General features: G+C 49.5%; 9 protein-coding genes across 9 annotated transcripts; 4 read left to right on the top strand and 5 right to left on the bottom strand.

The window, feature by feature from the left end:
- Nucleotides 1–407: 407 nt before the first annotated feature.
- FOXG_19452 (uncharacterized protein) lies at nucleotides 408–2,442 on the bottom strand (the record flags this gene model as incomplete). The annotated part of the gene is made up of 2 exons (XM_018399666.1): nucleotides 408–1,467; nucleotides 1,520–2,442. 2 exons carry the CDS (start codon nucleotides 2,440–2,442, stop codon nucleotides 408–410), a joined length of 1,983 nt encoding a protein of 660 aa, XP_018242952.1.
- Nucleotides 2,443–3,372: 930 nt separating this feature from the next.
- Nucleotides 3,373–3,833, top strand: FOXG_19453 (uncharacterized protein; the record flags this gene model as incomplete). Its single annotated transcript, XM_018399667.1, has 3 exons — nucleotides 3,373–3,457; nucleotides 3,597–3,650; nucleotides 3,763–3,833. 3 exons carry the CDS (start codon nucleotides 3,373–3,375, stop codon nucleotides 3,831–3,833), a joined length of 210 nt encoding a protein of 69 aa, XP_018242953.1.
- Nucleotides 3,834–5,033: 1,200 nt separating this feature from the next.
- On the top strand, nucleotides 5,034–7,041 carry FOXG_06897 (uncharacterized protein; the record flags this gene model as incomplete). The annotated part of the gene is made up of 3 exons (XM_018385533.1): nucleotides 5,034–5,287; nucleotides 5,404–6,174; nucleotides 6,282–7,041. 3 exons carry the CDS (start codon nucleotides 5,034–5,036, stop codon nucleotides 7,039–7,041), a joined length of 1,785 nt encoding a protein of 594 aa, XP_018242954.1.
- Nucleotides 7,042–9,290: 2,249 nt separating this feature from the next.
- Nucleotides 9,291–10,451, top strand: FOXG_06898 (hydroxymethylglutaryl-coenzyme A reductase; the record flags this gene model as incomplete). The annotated part of the gene is made up of 1 exon (XM_018385534.1): nucleotides 9,291–10,451. The coding sequence occupies one exon, from the start codon at nucleotides 9,291–9,293 to the stop codon at nucleotides 10,449–10,451; it is 1,161 nt and encodes a 386-aa protein (XP_018242955.1).
- A 515-nt stretch (nucleotides 10,452–10,966) lies between these two features.
- On the bottom strand, nucleotides 10,967–12,462 carry FOXG_19454 (uncharacterized protein; the record flags this gene model as incomplete). Its single annotated transcript, XM_018399668.1, has 4 exons — nucleotides 10,967–11,485; nucleotides 11,541–11,755; nucleotides 11,804–12,071; nucleotides 12,145–12,462. 4 exons carry the CDS (start codon nucleotides 12,460–12,462, stop codon nucleotides 10,967–10,969), a joined length of 1,320 nt encoding a protein of 439 aa, XP_018242956.1.
- Nucleotides 12,463–12,856: 394 nt separating this feature from the next.
- On the bottom strand, nucleotides 12,857–12,973 carry FOXG_19455 (uncharacterized protein; the record flags this gene model as incomplete). Its single annotated transcript, XM_018399669.1, has 1 exon — nucleotides 12,857–12,973. The coding sequence occupies one exon, from the start codon at nucleotides 12,971–12,973 to the stop codon at nucleotides 12,857–12,859; it is 117 nt and encodes a 38-aa protein (XP_018242957.1).
- A 1,533-nt stretch (nucleotides 12,974–14,506) lies between these two features.
- Nucleotides 14,507–16,711, bottom strand: FOXG_06900 (uncharacterized protein; the record flags this gene model as incomplete). The annotated part of the gene is made up of 2 exons (XM_018385535.1): nucleotides 14,507–16,400; nucleotides 16,461–16,711. The coding sequence occupies 2 exons, from the start codon at nucleotides 16,709–16,711 to the stop codon at nucleotides 14,507–14,509; spliced, it is 2,145 nt and encodes a 714-aa protein (XP_018242958.1).
- A 373-nt stretch (nucleotides 16,712–17,084) lies between these two features.
- FOXG_06901 (uncharacterized protein) lies at nucleotides 17,085–17,863 on the top strand (the record flags this gene model as incomplete). The annotated part of the gene is made up of 2 exons (XM_018385536.1): nucleotides 17,085–17,511; nucleotides 17,568–17,863. The coding sequence occupies 2 exons, from the start codon at nucleotides 17,085–17,087 to the stop codon at nucleotides 17,861–17,863; spliced, it is 723 nt and encodes a 240-aa protein (XP_018242959.1).
- Nucleotides 17,864–18,994: 1,131 nt separating this feature from the next.
- FOXG_06902 (uncharacterized protein) lies at nucleotides 18,995–20,353 on the bottom strand (the record flags this gene model as incomplete). Its single annotated transcript, XM_018385537.1, has 2 exons — nucleotides 18,995–19,839; nucleotides 19,891–20,353. 2 exons carry the CDS (start codon nucleotides 20,351–20,353, stop codon nucleotides 18,995–18,997), a joined length of 1,308 nt encoding a protein of 435 aa, XP_018242960.1.
- Between the last annotated feature and the right edge of the window lie 242 nt (nucleotides 20,354–20,595).

Raw genomic sequence — 20,595 nt, forward strand, 5'->3', positions numbered from 1 at the left:
GGAGTCCGCAGACGAGCACGGCATACTTGGAAGTCATGAAACACCCGAATCCCTCGCTCATCACTCTATGCAGGGTTTTTGCCTGCAGAGATTCTGAATTCTTCCAACCGAGATCTTTTTCGTCGTCAAACTCTAAGGATAAGTTGTCGTCGTTTTCGCGAACAAACAACACCCCTCCATGTGGTGCCCTGTAATTACCACGCAGCTGGTAACCATTGCTTTCGAGGACTGTGCTAATTGGTACCCAGTAGGGATGGGCACGTGCATAATACACATGTGTATTAAGCTGCTTTTTATTATAACGAAGCAGCATTTTATTCCTAATAAAAAGCGCGCTTTTTATTGCAATATTACGACCCATTTATGAAGCTGCCCATGGGCCATATCATACAAACAACCAAGCAAAATTAGGTCAATTTTTCCCCCGCTCCTTCGCTCTCTGACCCATCTTCGACCTCAAGTGTGTCCACCACTGTCTCTTCTCCGTCGGAGGCGGGTTGGTGAGTGAACTCGCCGACAACAGCGTCAACTTCCAGATTTGATGCGCAATGAATTTCCATATACGTATCTTCGAGTGTAAGCCAACCGTCTTCTGTCAAATCTTCCCAGCTGACCACCGTAGAATGATCATTGCGATGATCAAGAGGTTGATTCTGAGACTGCGTTATCCTCTCTAGCACCCGTTCGTTCATGTAGATGAACGCCAACTTGTCAGCGTTGGCTGGTGTGAGTCTGTTGCGTGCCTTGCTGTGGAGGAAGTTAACTGCCGAGAATGATCTCTCTGAGGGAACTGAATTGGCTATGGTTCCAAAGATCCGGACTGCAAGTGCAGCCAGCTTGCTGCCTTGGTTATCAAGAAGCATCCAAGCATCTAATGGAGTCCATTCTTTTGAATAGACTAAGCCTCCTGCAGCAAACCGGCCGCCCGATTGTGCTCGGAAGTGGTTAAATTCTCGAACAATATTGATGTAGTCAGCAGGATTGACTGCTGACTTAAAGAACTGCAGCACTTTCATCATCAGCTGTTCTTCAAGCTTAGTCCCGACTGTGTCAGGCCGTAATGCAAATCCCGCATAATGAATATCATATGTCTGTTTATCCATACGGTTTAACCATACGGAATACAGCTCGCTGAAATTCACGTCTTGATGTTGCTGAGACTCGTCAAGTGCTTTCCATTCTGCTTTAATCTCCAGCCAACGAGGAATCACATGGCCGATGTGAGCCCGATCGGCTTCTGAGGCACGCTGACGACTGTTGACAGGCTTAATTATGGCCAAAACAGTCTCTAGGCGTATCCAGAAGTGAGGGTTATTGACAGACTCCAGCACCTTTGGAAGAAGCTCGAGAGAGCCGGAGGCTAGCTCTGCCCTTACGTCAGGACGGCGAGCGTATGCTTGGAGAGGCTCTTTACAGCGTAAAACTGACTGTAAAGCATTGAACTGACTGCCCCAGCGTGTGATTACACTAAAGCGAGCAGTCAGCTATAGCTAGGAGTCAGAAAAACTGAAAGACGCACGCAGATAAAAACGCCTTATGGTGGCCCCAAGCTGCCTTTTGTGCTTCTCTCAATCGAGCCAACTGCAGTTTCGACTTCTTGAAGAAGGTGACAATTAATGTAGCGCTTTTGAATGCCTCCTCAAAGAACGGCTGCTCTAGGATGTCCTTGATGAGTAGCTGTAGCCCATGTGAATCGCAGAGGGAAAAGAAGCAATGTTGGAATTCCTTTCTTGCTGCCAAATGCACATGAGCTTTCCTCATCACGCTATCCGTATCTGTGCAAAACGAGTTAATTCGCAAGAAGTTGCCCTTGCAAATTATCTCCAGCTCAGGATACAAAAGATCGATGTAGTGCTCAGCCGTGTGTTGAATCTGTCCTGTATCAAACGTCTTCCAGTAGAACGCCGTACCATTTGCCACCTGTATCGAGATATTGATAATTCGATGACTTGTGATGTTGTCTGAGGCGTCAAAGATTACGTTGATATGTTCTGCTTGGTCGAGGATAGCCTGGACTTGATTGTGGTACTGAGAATAAGTCGGGGCTAGCAGCCGCTGTACTCGGCGACGAGACGGTGGTTGCCAGGCAGTGTTTAGCTTGCTCAACAGAATCCGCATTCGTTTGGACTCAAAGAGGTTAAATGGACGGCCATCAGCAAAAATTGCTATAGCAGCAAGCTCATCAAGCATCTGCTTAAAGGTCTTGTCCACTACAGGAAAGTGATGAGTAAGTTGAGGCTGCTGAGACTGTTGCTGCCTTTTGTAATTGGGACAATGGCGAAGTAAGTGCTTCTTCTGACGAGTAGTGCCCTTGGTTATCTCGTGGCCGCAGTGCTTGCACTTGACTCTAGAGTTCTTGAAACCCGAACTAGCGTCGGAGGCAAGCGTGATAAATTCTCGGTGGACCTGGTGATCGGCTGGCCTTCCAGGGGTTCTGGGCATTGTAGAAGACACACGGAGGGTCTGAAGGTAGTGGGGAGTCGAATTGAGAAGTTTCAGGGGGATACATCGACAGACGGTTGAAGGCTGTGGAGAAAAGGAGGTCGGAAAAGGACTTATATTGTTCCTATGCACTAAACCTATTATAGAAGGCGCTAAGCCTAAGATAGAAGAGGAAATGTCGCAGGGTAGGCATTAGTAATCTAGCTATATGCTTTAAGTAACTGTGCGGGATGGAATACCCCGCACAAGAGAAAACTTAAGACATCAATCAACACATTTGCTGCTGCTCATCATATTCACTCTAACCCTTTAAGCACGCTCAGTGCGACAGGAAATAATGCATACAAAGCGCGTCTTGCTTTAAATATTTAATGCAAAAAGCGCATTTTATGTAATGATGCAGCATTAAATCCATCTCTAGTACCCAGTCGTTCTTTCGGGGAATGATGATTCTGAGAGGAGGGCGCTTTAGACGCTCCGGAAAGGCTTTTTCGCCACTAACGAACGCCGAAAGCGTCCAAAAACCATCGACGATAGCGTTCGATTCGTCTAGCGCCTTTCTGAGGGCGCTTGGGTCACTAACATAACGTTCCAATGGGTCGAATGCGTTTACGCTCTCGCTCATTTTCGGATAATGCTGAATAGTTTCGTGGGAAATCTTAGGCAAAATTTTATTGTGGTCGATGGTCTCAATGAAAGCTAGTATTGTGTATGTAATATGTTGGCCTTTATCGGAAGAAGTTTTTTTTTTTTTGCCCCGCTCCATATCTCTCCGATTGGAGCTCGCCCCTCGACTGGGTGACCCACCATGAGATTACAGGACGAATCGATTGACGGTCTGATGTGGGGCAGCTGTAGGAGGTCATAATTATGATGAGATGTAATCAACTCCCCTCTCAGGCCTTTATCAATCTGGATTTACTACCCTCAATGTCTTCCCGTCTTGGGGACGCATCACCATTCTCCGTACCTTTAAAACTTCCGTATGAAAGAGGAGCTCGTGGCGTTGGAACTCGTACGTACTCAGGAGGCTGCACATCACCGCCTTCATCTCAGCCTCAGATATGTTATGTTATGTTATGTATATTTTTCGTCCGGGGGGCCGTAGGCATCTCAGCCTCAGAGACTTTGCGACTAATAAAGTCTAGGGTAAGGCGCTTCAACCAACAAAGTGCCTCAACGGTTGTGGCGTTGGGTCGACCACTTGCGTTCGTTTCCTTCCAACATTCACCCAGACATAATGATATTGTCCAAATTACAGGGACCAAAGTCTTGATGGATTGTACTGAAAAAGCCAAAGCTAACGCGCTGGAGCTGTAGTCGTGCTGGCTACTTTGATCAAGCAACAAGCCAAGCCGGAGGGTTCTGCCTATCAAGGAGTGCGCCTGTGATGGCTTAGCGCAGTTTCCGACGTAAGTTTTGGGGCAGTCGAAAGCCATGCGCTGCAACGCGCCCCTTTCGGCAATCGACAATCTCTCCGACCCAAAGGGGAAGAAGTAGCGAACGACAGGGCCATACTGATGATGCCAGAGTCGTTGTGGAGTCCCGTATTCTTGTGTGATGACGTCGAAAAACTGGCCCCAGAGAGGGAATCCAGGAACCGTAGGGATATGGCGAAGCTCTGATACGTAGCGTGGAAAGATCCAGCTCAGCCAGACCACGAGATGCACGAATAATGCAAAGGTCCACGAGGCGATGAGGATGGGTAATAATTGGCACTGTAACTGATGGGACGTGAGGAGCGCGTACGCTGTGCTTGAAGCGAGGAAACAAGGCAAAGGCGACTCCAACAACAGTTCGGTCATAGCGGACGGAAACAGATGCGGCTGACCTGAAGCGGTAAGTAGGTGGGTAAGTAGGTATAGGACCAAGAGGATATCAGAGATGGTAACTTGTGCAGTCGTTAGGTATGGTCCTGCTACCTTCGGGGAGACCTCGTTTTTCGTTGTAGCAGATGATGCAGAGGTGAGGTGAAGTAGATTACTGGAAACTACAAACAATATGCGAGTGATACTGTAATGCGCAGTATAGTGTTCCACAGTGACAGCTAGCTGAATAATCTGATAGCTCGCATAGCCAAGATAGGTGAACTCTGCCTTGCCAGCCCGTATTGGCCGGTTCTCCCTGTTCAGCCAAGAGTCAGAATACTGGGCAGCGGCAGCAGCACTAGCAGCAACATTATCTATAATGGATTCTGCGACACAGTTGGTAAGCTAGTAAATATCGCTAAGGTGGCCACTAATAACCACTAACACGGCCGTTTTCCCCCAGCTTTCATCTCAAATAGTACTGTCTTGCCCCTTAGACCTGCTAAATAAGCCTGCGTCACCCAATATTCTATGAGCCCCATGCAGCTTATCCAAACGCGATTGTTCCGAGACAACAGTATAGTAATAGTCCTCTGAGACACCATATCTGAACACCTGGTACCCACGGACTGTAAAGCGTTCGGTCACAATCCTGCAGTATTCCTCATTGCCCGCCCCCCCCCCCGGGCCTATCCAGACGCTGGGACTTCACCTGCCAGGCAGGACTCTGTCAAGTGTCGGCGCGATTGTCCTTAGTGCCGCCACTTCCATTGCAATACGGTTATGGAGAGCTTCCTTGGTTCGCTGATGAAGCATGTACCTCCTAGCCTAGATCACGCCGTGACCTATATGGCTTTTCTTCTTTTGCCTATTCTCCTCCTTTTACTAGGTACAATATACACTCGACTTCAATCCAGACCACATTCTCATAACGATGACTCGACGAAAGCCCCTCCCCAGCCTTCGTGGGGGCTTCAGGGGCTAGGCCATCTACTCTCTCTCACTCTGCAGCCAGAGAGTTTCTTGACACGCCTCACGTATGTTGGAGACCCCCTTCTGCAGACTTATTCAACTTCGTATTACTGGATCCACCGTTGCTTGCCGGCTTTGACGGTCGTTGCATCACCGCATCGCTAACTGAACTGCGCATCAGCCACGAATTGCGGGGAGCTCCAGCTTATATTCCGCTCATCGGTCGGGAGATATACTTGGCGGTGCCTGGAAAACAGATCGAAGGACTGTTCAGACGGAGTAGTAGTCTGGTGCCGACGCCCAGTTTATTCGATGCTCTGACCATTTTCTTCGGCTTATCCGGCCGTGATATCCACATCTTCAACCATGACCGTATTTCCGCCTACGAGGCCAGTGTAGGATTCTACACGGATCATCCAGATGTCTCCCGGCGTATCATGGAGCACCAGAGACAAGACTTTGCTCATTATCTTCAAGGGCGAAATCTAGTGTTTGTGATGGAGAGATTCAAGAAGAATTTGGCGTCAGAGCTATCCGCAGCATCGGAGGTCAGACACGATTGGGGCCGTATTCCTGATCTCTTCAGCTTCCTATCAAATCTCATCCTTAGAGCTAATGTAGAAGCCTTGTATGGAGAGCATCTCCTCAGAATTTGTCCAACTTTCTGCCAGGACTTTTGGAACTTCTACAAAGCATTTCCGAACATCTCCAAAGGTCTGCCGCGATGGTTGGTACCGTCAAGCTACCAGGCGCGTGACGAGATGCACAAAAACTTCGATCGTTGGCGCACCTGGTGTAGCGAAAATTACAACTGGGATAATGACGGGCTTCGCGATATCGAGTACGAGCCTATTTGGGGGACCCAATACGTCGGCAAGATGATTCAGCGCCACGAGGCTCTCGGGCTCAGCAACAACGGAGTAGCTGTGGTGATGCTGGGATATTTTTTCGTGTACGTCCATGTTCACTCCCTCTCTCGCTCAACCTTTGCTCTACTCTTCCGCCACGAGGGATGCAGAAGCGAGAAGCGACCGAGAGATCGCTGCTTACCCAATACAGTGCTATGGCAAACACCGTTCCCGCAGCTTTGTGGATGATCGTGCACATCCTACTTGATGCAAGTCTGCTCCGTCGGGTTCGCCACCAGATCAGCCCTGCCTTTCAATCCACAGAGGTTGGAGAGCAACCAGATATCAAAGTACTGATGAAGGATCCCCTCCTCAACTCTATCTACTACGAAACACTCCGGTTGCGTGTTGCAAGTACCGTTGGTCGCACATCCCTCGACGACCAGTTGTGTCTCGCTGGAGGCTGGAAGGTCAAGGCGGGTGTACCCGTCATGTTCACTGGCTGGCTTGCGGGACTGGATGTGTCATGCTGGAACACGGGCCAGGATCTGTCAAGTGGCAAGCCTCAGCATCCTCTGGAAGCTTTCTGGGCTGAGAGGTTTCTCGATTGTCCAGGCAGCTCCAGTATCAGCGGCCCGGCGAAAAAGAAGCGCGTTCAACCCGCACGAGAATCTCCACAAAGGCCAACAACACATATGGGGGCGGAAGATGCGCGCTCCAGAGCCTCCGTTGCTGGCTTGCGGGGACATTTCTTCCCTTTTGGAGGAGGAGCATTCCGCTGTCCGGGCGAGACGTTGGCTAAGCAGGTCATCTTCGCCTCGGTCGCCATGGTGTTGCAGAGTTATGACCTGAGGCTTATCGATCCAGAGGAGGCCAGAAAGATAGAGCGTGGTCACCGGGAACTGCCATTTGGTCTCCATAGTTTTGACAGGCCTGTTCCGGTCGAGATTTGCAAGTTATCTGAGACATAGAAAACTTTTGCCTATGTATCGCGTGAATCTAAAACTAAACAGCTTGTTAGACGGAGCAAAAGTCAAAGACGGTTGTCTGGGGTCCGAGCCGCCTGCGCGAAACTCACGTAGAGATGAGGAAGGTTCACCACGTCGATGTGCTAAGTCAATTTCCTGTCGCCAATTGCTAGAAATTTATTAGTAGTTAGTTCTAATAACAACACGATATACTCAAGCAGGATCGATGGCTTGAAACTGTATCATGAGACCCCCATGCATGAATGAATTGTATTGCCATCTCTGAAATCGCCCCTGCGTGCTGTCAAGCCTAGATTATCTCATTGTTCTTTGCTCTGACCAATTACAGCATTTATTGTATGCAGCTCATCCGCTTCTTACCACTTCGAGCTTAGAGGATGCATGCTGACCGGACTAAAGCCTCCGGGGAAACCGTCAGAAAACCATCTAACCATGCCAAAACAGGACATTATCCAATCAGACTCTTTCGTACAGGAACCCTACTCAGCTCTAGGGTAATCAGCTTGCTAATTCTCTCTTTTGCAACTTCGTAGGCTCAAAATATGGTCTAGCAATATAAAAGGCTTGGGAAGATGGGACGTTGATTGGTTGGAAAGGGTTAGAAATGATTAACATTGGCCTGTCGCAGCTTTTCACGTTTTACCATCTGTTTCAACAATAGGTGGCCAAGAGCGAGATAATGGAGTAAGGGGAATAGGTAAAAGTCAGAAACTCAGAAACGATAAAATCTTATGTGTCACGCTGAATCACTCTACCTCTCAATCATGCTACTGTACACACATTCCAATTTGATATTGCTTAAGGGCACAAACGCGACTTCATGCCACCACCTTGGCTTTAGTCACCTGGCGATTGTTACAATTCACTGCACCCAATCTCCTAGGACACATCATATCTCTCAAGGGCAACCTAGGGTAAGCTGGCAGCTAGGGTATAGCGAGACAAGAAGGTGATTCGGCAGGTTATGATTATGCACAAAGACATGAAGAAACATCCAAATCGGCTCTGAAACCTCGGATTTGTTGATGACTCAGATACTTCTGGACCTTTCTCGCCACTGTGTCGCGAGACATGCGTATCCATCTGTCTGACCTATCGCTTCGACCTGGGGATCTCCATCTCCGGGCACCACTAGGCGATGAGGTTCAGTCATAGAATAATCATTCTTTTGTCAGGTCATCCGAACCACGGATTCAGCATCAAGTGTATAGCCATATGAATCGTCAGTCGGGGAGAAACTGTGGGCTCCAGAATCGCTACTTGAGAAGATATGCCCGGTGGAGCTATGCACTAGCCCATCATGGTCCGATAGAGGTGAACGATTAGGACAAAGATTTGAGGATGAGGCGCACTTGCTGCAACGTAGCGACTCGTTGGACCTTCCAATATGGTTCTCTTCTGATGGCGTTCCATGTTGTATGTTAGAGCCGTGTAGCTTCCATTGTGACCGTGCTAAGATGTCACATTCCAGACAGTACGCAGACCAGCGTGGAATGAGGCGTGAATCTGTTCCTACTAAAGACATGAAACTCATATAAGCTTCGTAGTTGAACTATGTACTAATGCTCTAGGGCAGCCATTGGACTCTTATAGCATCTCAACTTCAGGCTCGCGATGATAACTGCCGTTACAGTTGGCCTGTCTAGGCCGTCGTCTCGGTTGCTGGGCTTGGGCAGGGTACGAGCCATCCACAACTTCACAATGCCGATGCAGAAGAAACAAAACCGATAGGTCTACGCTCCTAACTGCAACTCGACTCGAAAACCGACGTACATCCTCGATCTAGTTTATCATAGACTTAAAAGTCATGAACGGTATTGCGGAGCCTAGGTGTGAATGCTTTGGTGGAGCGCTTGCTGCGCTTTCTCATACAGAATCGCAATGTATCAGTCCCTAGCGGCCAAATATGCTAAGAAAGCCAGGTGCGGTCTCACGCTTCATGATCGTCTTCCTTATTCAATATAGTTCTTCCTCAATTCATAACAGGCTGTATATTACTCTCCTTCAGACAAATCTAGACGATTACGTGATAGAAGGTCTAAAGTTGGCCGATGTAGACGTTAGGCTAGGCATGGTACACAGGCAAGTGACGGCAATATCAGAGTTCTTTTCTATCGAAAAGAACAGATATACTGTACTTGACTCCCCCTCCTCGATCTGGATAACTCGATATCTCTCCAGGGAATATCAATCATCACTTTAAAAGAAGCTTTTGCCTCGAGAACACCGCTATGGCTCCTGATTCACGCGACAAGGCCCAGGTTTTGCATGATTTAGCGGACAGGTTCAACCATGCCGCAGACTTGCAATCAGGGAACCTGGAAAACGTGCGTATCGAGAATTGCATAGGGTTCTGCAAAGTTCCGCTTGGCATTGCAGGCCCGTTACGCTTAGCCGGAACACCGGTGCTCGACGATATCTATGCCCCTTTAGCCACATACGAAGCTACCCTTATCGCCAGCTACTCTAGAGGATGCAAGGCCTTTAATGCCTCTGGCGGCATACATATTGAAACTCTGAGCAATGGCATGTCTCGCGGTCCTGTCTTCGTTTTCCAAAATCCGAGGCGGGCAGTCATCTTTGCCCAAGCGCTACCGGGTATGCAGAACGCATTCGCTAGGTGGGCAGAAGCGACTAGCAAGCATCATGTTAGGCTCAAGACTATCGAACCTTCCATCATCGGTTCGCAGGTTCATCTTTTGTGCACCTATAGCTGTGGGAGCGCGGCGGGACAGAACATGGTCACCAAAGCCACACAGTACGCCTGTGAGATGTTGCGAGAGTCATTCGCCGATCAATACAACATCTTGGACTTTTTCATTGAAGGTCAGCTAGCTTCCGACAAAAAACCCTCCTGGGGAAACGTGAAGAAGGCTCGTGGTGTTGAGACTTTAGTCTGGGGAACGATTTCACGGGAAGTCTGTCAGAAGATCCTCGGCTGCACCACCGAGCGCCTCTACATGGCCCAGAAGACTCTCAAAGAAGGCGGGATCAGGAACGGTCAGTTTGGTTCCAACATAAACACGGTCAATATCATCGCAGCCATGTTCATTGCGACCGGTCAGGACACTGCCAGCACCGCCGAAGCATCCTGGAGCCATCTGACCTCGGAACTTGACCCTAAGACTGGTGCGCTTTGCATGAGCCTCTATTTCCCGTCCCTGCCTGTAGGCACTGTCGGAGGCGGTACAGGATACCCGATGCAGAAAGAGGCTCTCAAGATGCTGCGATGTGACGGAGACGGGCCAGACCAGAAGGAACGGCTGGCCGGGCTCATTGCAGCGTTCAGTCTTGCACTCGACGTCAGCACAAGCTCAGCTGTCGCGAACGACACCTTTACTGCCAGTCATATGAGGCTTGCTCGTGGAGAAACGCCGCAACCGCATTTGTGATTGAACATCGCTATTGTCCTATGTATTTTGAGATTAGGACAGCAATATCGCTTGGTCAGTCCAATAATATATATATGTAACTAGAGAAAGTGAGTTTTTTGCAGCAGATAAATCGGCAGCTGTGACTGGACTTCCCCTTTCTTAGCCGCCTTCTTCTCCTTCTATGTCGAGTAACGAGTGCGTGGTATAAGCTTTCTTTCATTCTCTATATTTTAGCCTCTTGACCCTTTCATATCTCGCAACCTGAAGCTAGTTCGCGAGCTATAAAGGGGGCTACGCATCGACTCATGTTGAGGTCGGCTCTCTGCAGTACCTGGACAAGCTTATGGAGACACTAGCAGTAAATGAAAGAAAAGAGAGGTGGATCGTTGCGATAATGATTATTCTGCATCACACACTATCATATAAATACATATCGGAAAATACTAGCCCCAGACTGATATAGTAAATAGGCAGAGTATGAGCGACTTGCAGATTGGCTCGCTCGCGCCCAACCTCTTCAACAGTGAAGAATCTCAAGTAACCCAATTGATTCGGAATTGTCCCTTATGCACAGAAGTCAGAAGGGCCACTAGATCCACAGTCTTGTATATATGGCCATCCTTAGGTAGGAATGCTAGGATTCCACTTTCTGACTGTACGAAAAGCAGAGACTCTCCCTGCACGACTTGTACCTCGACCTTTGAGGTTTCTCTCGGATAAGCTTCGAAGTCAAATGTAAGCAGAATCATCGCAAGATCCGGCAGCTTGATCGTTGCATCGCGGTGCTGACCCGCCAAAGTGACATTTCCTTCCGCTACCTTGAAAGGGTCTTCGCCACGATTGAAACATAAGATCCATCTTGCAAGACTGAAAAAGCCATTCTCTTCCAGTTTGTAGAATGAGAAAGAGATTGATTGGGATGTGTGAGTCGGAACAGCAACAAAATTGCGAAAGAGATGCGAACTATCTAGCACATATGCAGCGGACTTCCCGAGCGTGTTGTTCGCGCAAAGGGAAGTGGTGGACATGGTTATTTTGGGTGTACGGACCCGCTGGAGGATTTGTGCCTGGCGGATATCCTGTCGGAGAAGGGGAAGGGAGACATACTGCTTGTACAACACAGTCGATCTTGGCTGCTACGCCTGGCTCATCAACAAGACGACGAAGCAGGTTGAAGGATGCCCCTTCAGTAAGCATGGCGCCTTCTGCGGCCATAATCCGTTCCGCCAAATGACGGAAATCAAGACAGCCTACATCGATGCTGGAGTTCTGCAGCTTCTCATCGGCTTCTTTGATACGGTTTTTGTACCATTGCCTGATCTCTTCCTGCCTTTAGAGACGAGGCAGGTTCATGAAACCATAGAATTCACTGATCTCTTCCGGAGTGCGGTTGAACAGCTGTTCTTGGGCGTGACACTTGAGATTCACAGGACTCGTATCAGACAGTGCATCCATATCCACCAGGATGGTTACTTTGGCCTGGCTTCGAGATGTTCCTGGCAGTTCGTTGAGGCACCTTGCGAGGTCCCTGGCCATGAGTGAAGCATGTAGCTCTGAGTCCAGGCGCCTGGCCATGAGTGAATCATGTAGCTTTGCGTCCTCTAATGAGCTTTTGGAGGGCTTGACTGCCATACTCAACTAGTTGTAGTTTCCAGCTTTAGCCAACAGAACTAACTCGAAAGGACGGAAAAATAAAAGCTTCGAAACTTACCAAAGCCCGGTCTTCTTCGCTGAGGTTTGTGACCTGGCTTATAGCCTGCTCTGTCAACAAGCCATTTAGGCGAATCTTGAGGGGATTTCCGAGTTCAGGGAAGTGACGCTTGAGTAACCTGTCCAATTGTTTTTGGTCATCAGGTTCCAAAATTGCCAGGCTAAAGTCAACAGGCCGAGGCTCAAATATGATAACCAATTCGACGTCAGGCGCGTTTTTTGCCCATTGTAATAGAAGCATAAATGCTGCTATGTTGTCGGCATCCGGGGCGTCATTGCGGACTATCACCAGCTTCTTGGTGCCTCGTTGGGCAGTCATTTTGGCGTTTGAGTGAGGAGCGAAGGAAGAATGGAATGGCCGAAGCGATGGCAGGATAGGTATCTAGTTGAAGGTGAAGAAGGCTATGTACATGAGCCCGAGGAAAGCATTCCTACGCCATATATATAGTAAAAGATCGTGCAGATCCTCTGATTCAGGCCTCCACATTTTCGATGGCTCAGCTGTGATTCAGATCTGGCTTGTGATATGCCTTAGCGATGGTGTTGACCTCAGCCACTGGTCCGAGATTACGGCCCACATGGCCCAGTTTGAAATCAGGGTCCAAATGTATCCGGACGTCCGAGGGTGTGCTCTCTTGAACCTCATTTACTACAATACCTCATCTGCTCGTCAATTCACCAAATGTTTTCGTAAATAGTTACAGGCCCTGAGATCAATCTGCCTCTACCGCAACCGTCATCGTCATCTTCGCAGCACTGAAGAGGAAGTCATGGAACAGACCAAGATCATACTTGTCGCGGTTGTCGCCATTCTTTTTTGGGCCGCTCATGCATTTCTCCTAGTCTGCATACTCCTCAAGCGCACCTTTTGTAGATGGCACGAGCGCATGTCTCTCTCTAGCACTCTGTTAGCTCGTCGCACTGTTGCTACTACGCCTGGCAGCGCTCTTTGCGCCTTCATCATCTCGTTTACCTAGAAAGAACCAAAGAAGTGGATAAAAACTTCGTCTCAATCTACACATGGGTACTTTGCTCGCTTATGCGGACATAAAGGTTCCAAGGCGGGAAGTCCTTCAAGAACATGGGATATGGAGGCCCAAATCTGGACCATAGCAGGATCTTTGTCGACCGTCCAGCATAGCAGCAGCCGCGAGGCAGTGGAACCGTATGACAACACGAGGATGAGCAATAGGAATCACGTTCACCTAGGAAGTGATATGTACCTCAGCAATAGAACAAGTCAACTGTCGGCACAGCCAAGTGGTATACAACACCATGGACTCGCTTGCTGAGTATCTAGAGGCCGCAGGGAACAGAATTTTCCAGCTTCCAATACCAGGTGCGCCACCGTCTGTCTACAAAGTCTCATCTTAACGGAGCAGCGTCCATACTAGGACTCTTCAAGCATCAACCCCATCCTACATGTTGAGCACAGGGCCGACTCAAATGACGTATGGGTTGTACGAGCTTCATGCCTGATATTTCGTGCCCCACCTTGGAACACCTGAGATGCGCGTAACTCAAGCCGATGAGATAACCGGAATATCCATGCATGATGAGTTATATATTGTCGTTTAAGGGTTACTCTCACAGTAAATAGTATCAAGAAACGATATCAAAATATATAACAGAGAAAAATGAGGAAGGGAAAGCAATATATCACATTCTCTCAAATGGCTATTCTTACTGGTGTCGACTAAGGCTAGCCTTCGTGAAGACACCCGTAATGGTGGTGATGCTACAATACAATACAATTTATTACGCCCGGCGGCTTATTTTGGCCGATAGGGCACTAATCACTAATGCTTACGTACATTGCCTGATTTTCGTCCTCTTCTCCCCGAGCCCATGCTGTGCTACACGTTGCTCAATCTGTGTCCGCGATTCCTAGAGCCCAAACTGTACCTTGCTTTTCACCATATGAATTGAAATAGGTTTCCTCAAGCCCATAATGCGCCTGTTCCTCGATTGTGCTTTTCCTTCTACCCTATTGCTCCCTGCGTCATGGTGATGCTACAGTGGGGTGCGGGTTCAGCGTCAGTAATCTGTCATTGTAAATTTACTGAGAATAGCCAAAAATGGACTAAACGTGGCGCATGCACAGTGTACCAGCAGCCCCAATACGATCCCTGCCCTCCCTTAGCACTAACAGCACAAAAATGCTTGGAAACTCGGGCATCAATGGCCCCGTCTAATGACCAACTTCATTCATCCCGGTTTCTATTTCTGACAACCTATTTTTACCTAATGATTATATGTTTATATGCACCCCATTCACAAATACAGAAAATACTCGTTGATTACTATGGCAGCTAGTTCGGTATACACTACGGCGGATATAGACCTTCAAGTAGAAATGGAGATCAATCAAAGCCCCAACTCTTATGGGATCCCCATTTACGAAAGCGCCCAACCTTCCCGCGCATAACCTCTCGTAACGATCTATCCCGCAGCTTTCCTTCTTCCGATTCGTGAACTTGCGTGACCGCCAAAGACTGGGCTGGTTCTATAAGATACGGTAATTGTTGTAGCGCCTCCCGTGTGGAGGCGAGGTATGCCACGCTCTGCATTGTATCCGGATGGTTTTCTCCAAGCACAAGGCAGCGAAGGTGGAAGGCGGTTTGGTGAAGCTGAAAGGCTTCGTCATATCGGCCCTGCTGATGGTACGTCGCCGCGAGGTCCGCCATGCTGCTGATCGTATCTGGATGCTTCCCCCGAAGCACCCCTCGTCGCATTTCTAGTACTTCTTGGCAAATGTTTTCGGCCTCGGCATAACGGCCCTGCTGATGGTACGTCGTCGCAAGGTCCGCCATGCTCCTGATCGTATTTGGATGCTTCTCTCCAAGCACCTCTCGTCGCATTTCTAGTACTTCTCGGCAAATGCTTTGAGCCTCATCATATCGGCCCTGCACATGGTATGTCGCTGCAAGGTCCGCCATGCTTCTGATCGTATGTGCATGCTTTTCTCCAAGCACCTTCCGTCGAAGTTCTAATGCCCTTTTATCAACCGGCTCTTTCTCCCTCCACCGTTCTCGATCGTAAAGAAAATCCGATACTCTCTGGAATAAAGTTGCTGTCTCGATCTCCGTCCTGCTCACCTCCGCCCACTCCCCTACTCGTACAGCATGCGTCACATACTCCTCGCATTGTGCCCATGAAGTTGGTTGCGATGGCGGAAAAAGATCATCTACTATCTGTAGAGCTATGCCAGAATAGTATGCTTCGCTGTTCTCCGGTTCATTTACTGCACCTGGCGCCTTGCCCGTGGTCGTCTCTACCGAGCTGCTTATCCTCAACCCAAATCGTACGGCTTCTTGCACAAGCTTATGCATCTCATAACTTCGCCTGCTATCCTCCTTCCGACGTAGGCCAAGGAAAGAAAATTCGGTCAGACGGGTGACTGCTTCTAGAACCTCAAGCTCCGTAGCCTCTCCAGTTGACCTCTCGCCGCCAATGTTGTATCGACTAGCAGCTGCCGCCATCAATTCTTGCGTTATGTCCTGACTATCCAGATACGCAATCACATGGAGAATGCCGTACGACATCTCGCTCTCCGCTCGAATTCGCTCCGTCGAGATCCTCCAAGTCTCAAGCACGCTGTTCGATACCTCTGGCCGTCGGTGTCGGTCCGTGCCGCTCATTCTTAGCACTTCCCATCGGGTCTTGCCCTGCCTGAGGAGGTCTAGGTACTTCTCGGCTGACATTGACATACGCCTCATGTATACGCCGCCTTGCGAGATCGCTAAGGGTAAGCATCGTAACTCCTCCAATAGAGCGTCCACACTTGCCTCCCTCAAAGTCGACGGCTCATCTCTAGCTACTGCGAGAAGCGTCGTCGCCTCATCTATAACCATAGATCGCACCTCGATACCGCGACGCGATCCAACGAGCGTGCCGGCGATACGCGCATCTCGACTCGTCCATAACACCGTCCCTTGCGATGTGCAAGGTACATATCTGTATAGATTCTGGTTCTCGTTCGATCCTTCTCCCTTGAATTGTCGGCCCACTCCAAACAACCTCAGGTTATCAGCGTTGTCGAGGACCAGCAGCCATTTCGGCCGCCTTTCGATCTCATTGCGCACTGCATCGAGCAGATCCGTCCCGTCAAGCTGCTCGTCGACCCCGAGCTTCTTGCCGATCGTCTTATAATCGGCTAGAAAAGTCGTCTCACTGTCGGCATGCACCCAAAATACGCTGCATTCCTCGTCGGCGTCGCATCGTCGATATGCGTAATCTAGCGCGATCTGTGTCTTGCTTGGTTCGTTCCTCTGTTAGCCCTTTCGCTACACCGTAGTGTGCCGAGTGGAGACCTACCCTGATCCTCCCAAGCCCCAAAGCGCAGCGCTACGGGATCCCGGCGTCGGTGGCAAAAGCTTATCTAGTCTGTCGATGAAATGCCGACGATGGACCAGATCCTCGTTGCGGGGATACGGAATGACGCGAACGACTTCGGCATGGGCCGCTGGGTGGGGCAAGTGGTAATGGATATCCCCCTGGTTAATTCTGGCATTGTCGCCAAATCGGCTGCAAGTGACGCCGCGTCGGTGGAACGCTGGCTGATCCATTTTGTTGCTAATTATTTTACAGCACCAATCTTCTGGAAGTCGCCAAATTTGTACAGTCTCACGTCCGGAGAGGGGTAGCAATAAGGCTGAGAACGTGACGAGACACAGCCTCACTGATTGGTTAAAGACAGAGCGCATTGCCATCAGATGACCATAATCGTACTTTTACCTACCACCAACAGACTACAACAATGGTACTCACCTCTCGGCCTAGCTCTGATATAGGCTTCATTCGCTGATTTTTATCGCGCAGGCAGAGGCAATAGGAGCAGCGGCTAGCATCATCGGCATTATCGGTGCGGCATTTACTGTCATCCAGGAGATTCGAAGCGCGCGGGGCAGGGTCCAAGGCACATCCGAGACGCTGGATAATATGTCTAAGCATCTGGACGCTATCGATGAATCACTTGGTCTTGTTCGCGAGGAAGAAAAGCTGCAAACGGCCAGGGTCGAACTGCAGGTGAAGGCCATCACCAACATTGCCACTGAGCTTAGATCATTCCTGGATAACCTTGCTGCCAGGCAACGAGAGAAGGCCGTGTCACAGTTCTTCCACGCCCTTAAGTCGGGCGACAAGGACGACAAAAAGTTGCAAGGCATCCTGGACCAGCTTGACCGGGCTCGTAATGAGCTCGGGTTGCGGATCTCGGTGGCTCAAGTCGGCTTGTTGGGAAACCTCCAAGACGGCTTTCGAGTTGCATTCGGCGTTCTCGAGCAGACAAACACTAGGGTCAACAAAGTGCTCGGGATCAACTTGGCTCTTCTGGATATTGTGAAGAACCGAGCGCTGCAGCAGACAGGTCAGACATATATGTTAGTGATCGCACAAAACAGACCTACTGACGAGATTTCATAGCGGATGGATTCATACCAGTTAATGTTGCTGACATACTAGCGATGGGAATGTCCGCCCCCGATAATACGACGAGCATGAGCAGCTCCAACGAGGTGAGGGAAACAAATATTTATGGCAATGTGACGCTTGGTCAGGCCCGAATAATGACGGGCAATATTGGGGTAGAAGGTTGGCAGAAAATGGCAGGTCGCAAGACGACGATTGCCAACAATCAGTTCGGTCACGACGTCCGAATCATCACTGGTGACATGGGAGGGGAGGCGGCGAGGGGCTTCAACGATTCCTTCTGGAAGTGAGATTATTAAAGTCTACGTTCGAGCATTGCTATTGAACCCGTTACCACTAGTCATTTCCATCCGGAACTACTGTATCAGCATCGATCGCCCTGAACTATTCACAACGATAACTTTCTCCATGAGAAGACCACTGTCTCCGCAAAGCAGTGATTGCATAAGGTGCCGCAATAAATGCTCATAGAGAAAGGGATTCCACAGCGGTGCCCTCGAACTTAAGATAATCCAGGTAAGTCTCGAATTTTGGAATATGTAGCAGTATCGCTGTAAAATCACCTAGAAAGGCGCTGACGAACCAAGTATGCAGGCAGGTCAAAGTCATTCAACCGAGCGTGGCGTTGCGGACAACTTATTGGGAGATAGAGTTTGGATCAACCAAGGTGATGTGGGAGGAAACATGACATTTGGGCCTACGTGAAGCGTCTGATTTGACAGTTCCCTGAGGTCCGTTGTTGACTGTATATTCCGGTCAAAGTATGGCTTCGTCGAGAAGGTACGCCATTCCCTTCATGCAGTGATTATCTAGGGCTGAGTGTGGCTGAAGTCGGGCGTGTGGCTGGTTAAAGTGGTTTAGGTTCGTCATCCTGTCATCCTGTGATCATGTCATCCTGTCACCCTAGCACCTGGCCCCGCCTTTATGAGTAATATTTAGCCTTGTAACTCAGGCTCACATACTTACACAAGCCAGGGTAGTTTGGGACCGACCACTTCTTTGTGTTTCCACTTTTCCCTCTTTTGTCTCGTTACCAACATCCAGGAGCCATAACCTGTGACGAGGCTGGCGTGAAGCTGGAGATGACAGCACCGTACACGCCCGACACTAACCCGATTGAAGAGTACTTTGCTGAGATGAAGGCTTATGTGAAGCTGCGGTGGGATGAGCACATCAGTCTCATCCAGAGAGATTTTGGATCCTATGTCAGGTCATGCGTGCAAACTGTAGGGGAACACAGGCGAGCGCTGAGGGACACTTTCGTAATGCAGGACTGGCGGTTGAGCAACCTCTGTAGAGGCACGAGCCACTAGACCTTAGAGACCACGCTAGACATTGTTTGTAGTTTAAGCTAGAGGGAAAGGAAATAAGGTGTGAGGCATAAAGCATGGGAGAGAAAACAAAATATGATCATCATTCTGCTACCCTAGAGCTTCCTCAATCCAACGTGGCACATCATTCATGAACGAAAGCGCAACCCCCAATTGAACTCCTCTGTCGGTGTAAAACTCAGCACCTACTTCAGAGTGGACATGCCTAAGATCGAGGCATGCCTCTCTTGTGATTTCGTAAGCACATCGAATGTTTTGCTGCCAACGAGGGCTATCCACTTGATCCTGTTGCCATTCGTGGTATCTTTCTAGAGCCTGGTTTCTCCGCATGGGGATGACAAGGTCGATCGGTCGCTGCCGAGTCGCCACCGACCCCTGCACTTCTCCCCGCGCTTCAGCATTGGACTCGTTAAAAATCTCACCCTGATGCTGACCAGGATGACCAGGACAGGTGACGTTGATATTAATTGGAGACGAACTGTCAGATCTCTTACGCTTTAGCCTTCTTCGCTCCGAGCTCTCCTCTTCATTCTTGTAGATCACCTGGCGGATGTTTTCAGGCACGTCATCGTGCGTCCTCAGCAGATTTCCTTCCTCAGCAAAGTCAACAAGCATGCTCAGGATGTTAGTATCGAGCTTGTAGTGCTTCTTGCTCTCCGGATCACGCCAGCAATAGAACTGCGAGTTCACGCAAGGGACACCGGTGCAGTGCAGAAGCTCGTAGACTTCTTTCCACACGGGACGAGAGCCCGTCGACTCTTCCTGATCAGCAAGCAGTTGGTCTCTGGCAATGAGCTGTCGGCCTGTAGCCCCACGGCCGCGACTCCGGATAGTCGCAGCTGCCGGCTGCATGACCTCTTTATAAACAAAAGAGATATAAATTCTTAGCTTATTACCTTCACGGAAGAGAGGAGCCCAGCCTCTCAGCTTATCTTCTATCGTCCTTTAGTCCACAACGAGGCCATCAAAGCGCTTCCTCATGTTACGTTCACTACGTTTCTCTACGCTCACAATAACGGTTGTCTCATCAGATTCGTACCTCGGCTCGGGAAGTTTGTCCTTAACGGTCGTCGCTAAGTCGAGGCTTAGAAACTTGTCCCAGTAGGCACCGGGGGCAAGGGTCAGATTCTCCTCCGTGATCTCGACCAGCTTGGACAGTCTGCCCTTCTTAAGCTGAAGCTTCCATTCGATATCGTAGTGAATGCACGTTGGATCGTCTTCGTCGTCTCGGAAGTTGGGGTCCCAATCACTTAGCCCAAGCAATGGCAGGCGTCTGTCTTGGAGAGGGGTGCCATAAGCGCGCGGAGTTTCGCAGGTCCGAAATGGCGGAGTTCGGCCATCAAGGTCAAACTCGCCATCCAAAGAGAAGGGGCTGTCGTTGGCACGGCGAGGATCGTAATCTGGCGCATACATGTCAGGCGAGAAGGAACATCGAGGAGGCAAACTCATGGCGACGGCTGGCAGCGAGAAGGTGAGGAAGGACACTGGGCGAGACGAGGGGCAACCAGTAGGTGGGCAGGCCATTGCCAACAAAGAACAAAGGACACATTTCCTTCACGGTTGCCTAGAACACGTGACCATAAGCTCATCAGCAGGATGGAATGTTCAGACCTTGACTCAGGGCAACGGCGTGTTAAACGTTGGGGAAGAACCAACGGTGCGGCAAAAGTACAGTATCGAAATTGTTTTAT

Source organism: Fusarium oxysporum, chromosome 3 (assembly GCF_000149955.1).
Source record: "Fusarium oxysporum f. sp. lycopersici 4287 chromosome 3, whole genome shotgun sequence".
Lineage (NCBI taxonomy): Eukaryota > Fungi > Ascomycota > Sordariomycetes > Hypocreales > Nectriaceae > Fusarium > Fusarium oxysporum.